We start from the raw sequence: 4,518 nt of genomic DNA on the forward strand, positions 1-4,518 counted from the left end.
CATGGCAACGAGGTTCCTCTTTGTTCTCTTCTAAAATATGAAGGACGCCCTATTTTTTTCCTCCTCCAGTCCACCAACAATGGATATGGAACCGCGTTCTTGGCCTGAATCTGCCCATCTTCCTGCAGATCAACGACGAGCCATTTCTGAGCTTGTTAAAGGTCGAGATTTCGCTCTTCAGCTTCTCGATCTAGTTCATAGTAACAACAATAATACAAACCCCGTCGATCAAGATCTTGTCCGCAACATTCTCGGCTCTTTCAACAACACTCTCTCTATTCTGAAGAGAAAGAATAATAATAATAATCATGGTGAGTCTGATGAAGTTTCTCAAGTTCCGTCTCCTACCCTCTTGGCCTGGGATCCTGCTGCTGATGTTGCTTTCAAGTCTGAGGATTCAGAGGGAAGCACTAAATATTCCTCAAGAGCCAAAGATCGGAGAGGATGCTACAAGGGAAGGTAAATATTTAATCTTGTCTCCTCTGCTTTATTTGAGGTTCCTTCTGGGATTTATTTTCAGGTTCTAATTGATTGCAGAAAGTTCTCTGACTCATTTATCAAAGAATCCTCTACCCTGGTAGACGATGGCCATGCATGGAGAAAATACGGGCAGAAAGTGATTCTTAAAGCCAAATACCCAAGGTATCATTTTTCCTCACAAATTCAATTGCGGTGTATTGTGCATCACAAACGTAATTTTTATGTATCATATCATAAAATTATATATATCTACTTTCAATACATCAATAGATACATACTTGATTTATGTTATTAACTGATTGAAAGATTTCAAATTAAAGATAAAATAACACTCAATCATATGATATATATAACATATATATGTATTTAAATTGGATATATATAACATTATTATTTCAAATATTACAAATCAATCAAACTATGTATACTCACTTCGAGTATACAAATAGATACATATTTGATGTATGTTATCAGGTGATTGAGTGATTTTAAATCAAGTATAAAATAACATTCAATCACTGACATATCATGTGTATGTATTTATGTATCAAAAAATGAATACATATAACATTGTTCATTATAAATATTTCTGACATTTTGAAATTTTCAAATACCCCCTTACCATGTTATCATTTTTCTATAAATTATATCAATTTGTATCAATAATATATATCGTATCGTATAATATACTTATTATGTATATCACATCAATTTTTAATACACTTTAAGATAAATATCATTTTTCCCCAATTACGAGTTATTTCATTTGATATGAATGTGTATTGTAGGAATAATATTAATAACAAAATGTTGGTTTGCGACGTGCAGGAACTATTTCAGGTGCACTCACAGGCATGAACAAGGTTGCCTGGCAACAAAGCAAGTTCAACAGATTGATGAGAATCCTCCATTGTACCGTTCAACATATTTTGGTCGTCATACATGCAAGAACTTGCTCAAAGCTTCTCAGCTTCTTATGGATTCATCTTCTTCTAAGGATCAATCTTCAATGATCAGCTTTGGTAATAATACTCACATCACAGATAAACAAAACTACCCATATTTCTTTTCCTTTTCCTCTTCCGTGAAACAGGAGAACAAGGATGAATACAATAAGAACCCCTCATCAGCGTCTGATCATCATCATTATCTCTTGCCACATCAAGATTATGATCAACTTAGAACACTTTTATCTTCTGAACATGGGGATGTGATTTCTGGGGGTAATTCTTCATGTTCAAGTTTGGAGATGGAAGCCAAGGTGGTTGAATCTGTCGAGTTTGATGATGATATTTTGCAGTTTGATTTTTGAGAACTTGTTCTCAATATAGAAATACTGTGTTAAATTTGCTCTACTTTCTTATTAGAAGATAGTTCTAGCTAATGAATTTCTTCCGTAACTCCCTTTTATTGTAAAATTTAACTTCTCCATTAGTGTCTCAACTTTGAGAAAAATGAACCCTAGTCATTCATTACTGTATTCTCTTTAGGTATTAAAAGAATAACAAGTTATGTCGTGCACTTTTAGAATAAGGTCTTTATAAAGTTATGTAGAGAGAATTAACAAACTCCTTGCTTGCCAAGTTATGTTGGGCACTTTGGGAATAAAGTTCGCTTGTAAAGTTAGTCTTTTAATTACATGCATGACATACAATATTACCCTAGGGTGTGTTTGGTTTGAGGAATAAGAGATTATCCTGGTAATTTATCATTTATTATTAGTATTATCTTGTTCGATTTATCAAATAATAAAAAATATGTAATAATCTAATAACTATCTTTTTAGATATTAAAACATTACTACCATAATATTAATTTTGTTACAAATTTATCCATATTTAATTATGTTCTTTAAATATTAAAATATTATTAAGATAATCTTAAATTTGTTGCAAATTTACTTAATTAAATTAGTTTAACATACTAATAACTAAGTAAAAATTTTGCTTTTGGATTTTACGACCTGACATATATTTTGATAATTTAACAGCTAACATACTATTAAACTAATCTTTTGTTATCATTCATAAACAATGGAGGGTACCCATATACATAATATTTTTTGTGCTTAATTTGTTGATGTAAGATTTGTTTATAGGTGTTACATAAATAATTATATCATATAGGTCAAAAGACTTATTACCACCTAAGATTTAGTATATCCCCAAACTCTTACACATTAAATTTCAAAAACCTAAATAGTCATATGTCATTTTTTAAAATTAACAAAATCTATTAATTTCATTATAAATTGCTAATTTACCTTTTTTAACATTTATGTATACATGCCCATAGAAAATAATGATTTGATGAAGGAGTGCATTATTTAGGGAAATGACATTTCCGCTATCCTAGGTCTCATCTTTTTCAAAATTTTCATCTTACAATCGCTCCTCAAAGTTTAGAAATATCATACTAGCACTCTTGTCTTCCACCATTTTCTCCCTTCATCTTCGACCGATAAAGAAATCCAAAGAAGAGCGGTTCGATCTTACTGACTCATATAATCGATGAAGAGAACTTGTGTTGTCGATGAAAAATAAATAAATTTGAGCCAACAAAAAACCCAGGAAGATGCTTATTTATGAGATTTATCTTCGATAGAAAATGCCGACAGAATCTTCGTCTTTCGTCATCTTTTTTATTCCGTTGGCCTTTTTCATCGTCTGATCTTTGTCTTTTGTTAGCTTTTTCATTTGTCCCATCATTGTCTTTGTGCGTCATCAATTCGCGGACAAAGTTTGATCACTAGAGATGCAAGAAAAAGATGCAGGAAAAAAATACAAACCTTAGGGGGAAAATATAACTTTTCAAAACTTAATATTAGGAAAAAATTGTTAGTTTTTGAAAACAAGCAAGAAAATGTTATAAACTTTTATCTTTTTTAATATTATTTATTAAATAACAATTTTATCGTATGACTAACTGATTTTATCAACTTTAACAACTGATGAATAGGTGTTTAAATTTTTGAAACTTAACGGGATGAGATTTTGGGGATACACTAAACCTTAGGTGGGAATAAGTCTTTTGGCTATCATATAATCACATAAGCACATATTAGCCGATATTACTCGTTAGTATTCATGTGTTAGCTAGTACATAGTATTTCTCATTTGGCTAAACCAATGCATTCTTGAAGAATATTAGACTAATTGCAGATATAGTATACATTAATTTATATGCATATTTAAATACAGATAATGGCTACAAAGAATTTGCAAGTTATTCATCATTTAATAGCCAAGTTCAACTTTGCACTCATCAATTCATTGAGCTACATATGTAGTTGACATTAACCTATATTCTTGTACCATAAAGAAACCCTAATTATTTGGCCTGATGAAACATATGCTTATTTATTAATTTATAACCTGAGTAATGGACAAACCATATTTCATTAATATGACCCCACTTCAATTCAGAAACCCCATCATCCTCTTGAGTCTTGTCTATTACTTTAATTTCTTTGTGTAGGCAGGTGGGGATATAAATGGAGCTGGGATCTACCCAATTTATAAAAAGGCAAAGATTCAAGGTCCTGATAAGGATACTCATTTGCTCTCTGAGCTTAAAGCAAAGACACAATACCCAGCTTGAGCCAGTGTGTAGTGGCATTAGATGATTACCAATCGTGTGGACTTTATTGCTGGTAAGATAAATAGTATTATCAGATGAATAAACGAGTTGATCTCAAACTAAACTGTCAAATTGAGATTCTAATTCACAATCAACTTGTTAGAACTTAACTATGGATTCAATCAGAGTTGTAGTTCACAAAATTTAAGTATGAATATATATTTACAATCAAGATCATGTTACATAATCGAATCGAATATCTTATCATATATTTAAAACCAAATATTTATACTGTATCATATAGTAGGACACATCTTTTAAAAAAATAAAATAATGATGAATTTAATATATATATCATTATTTAAGAAAAATATCACAAATATTTTTAAAATTTTAAAAATTTTTTATATACACCTTTATTATATTTTCATTTTTTCTAAAAAGGTACATAAATCCGTA

At 30.4% G+C, this 4,518-nt stretch overlaps 1 protein-coding gene across 1 annotated transcript; it reads left to right on the top strand.

Moving 5' to 3' along the window:
- Positions 1–2,118, top strand: LOC123202173 (probable WRKY transcription factor 70). Its single transcript, XM_044617988.1, has 3 exons — positions 1–459; positions 538–642; positions 1,309–2,118. Exons 1-3 carry the CDS (start codon positions 38–40, stop codon positions 1,790–1,792), a joined length of 1,011 nt encoding a protein of 336 aa, XP_044473923.1. The 5' UTR covers positions 1–37; the 3' UTR covers positions 1,793–2,118.
- Positions 2,119–4,518: the final 2,400 nt, after the last annotated feature.

Source organism: Mangifera indica, chromosome 18, assembly GCF_011075055.1.
Source record: "Mangifera indica cultivar Alphonso chromosome 18, CATAS_Mindica_2.1, whole genome shotgun sequence".
Classification (NCBI taxonomy): Eukaryota; Viridiplantae; Streptophyta; class Magnoliopsida; order Sapindales; family Anacardiaceae; genus Mangifera; species Mangifera indica.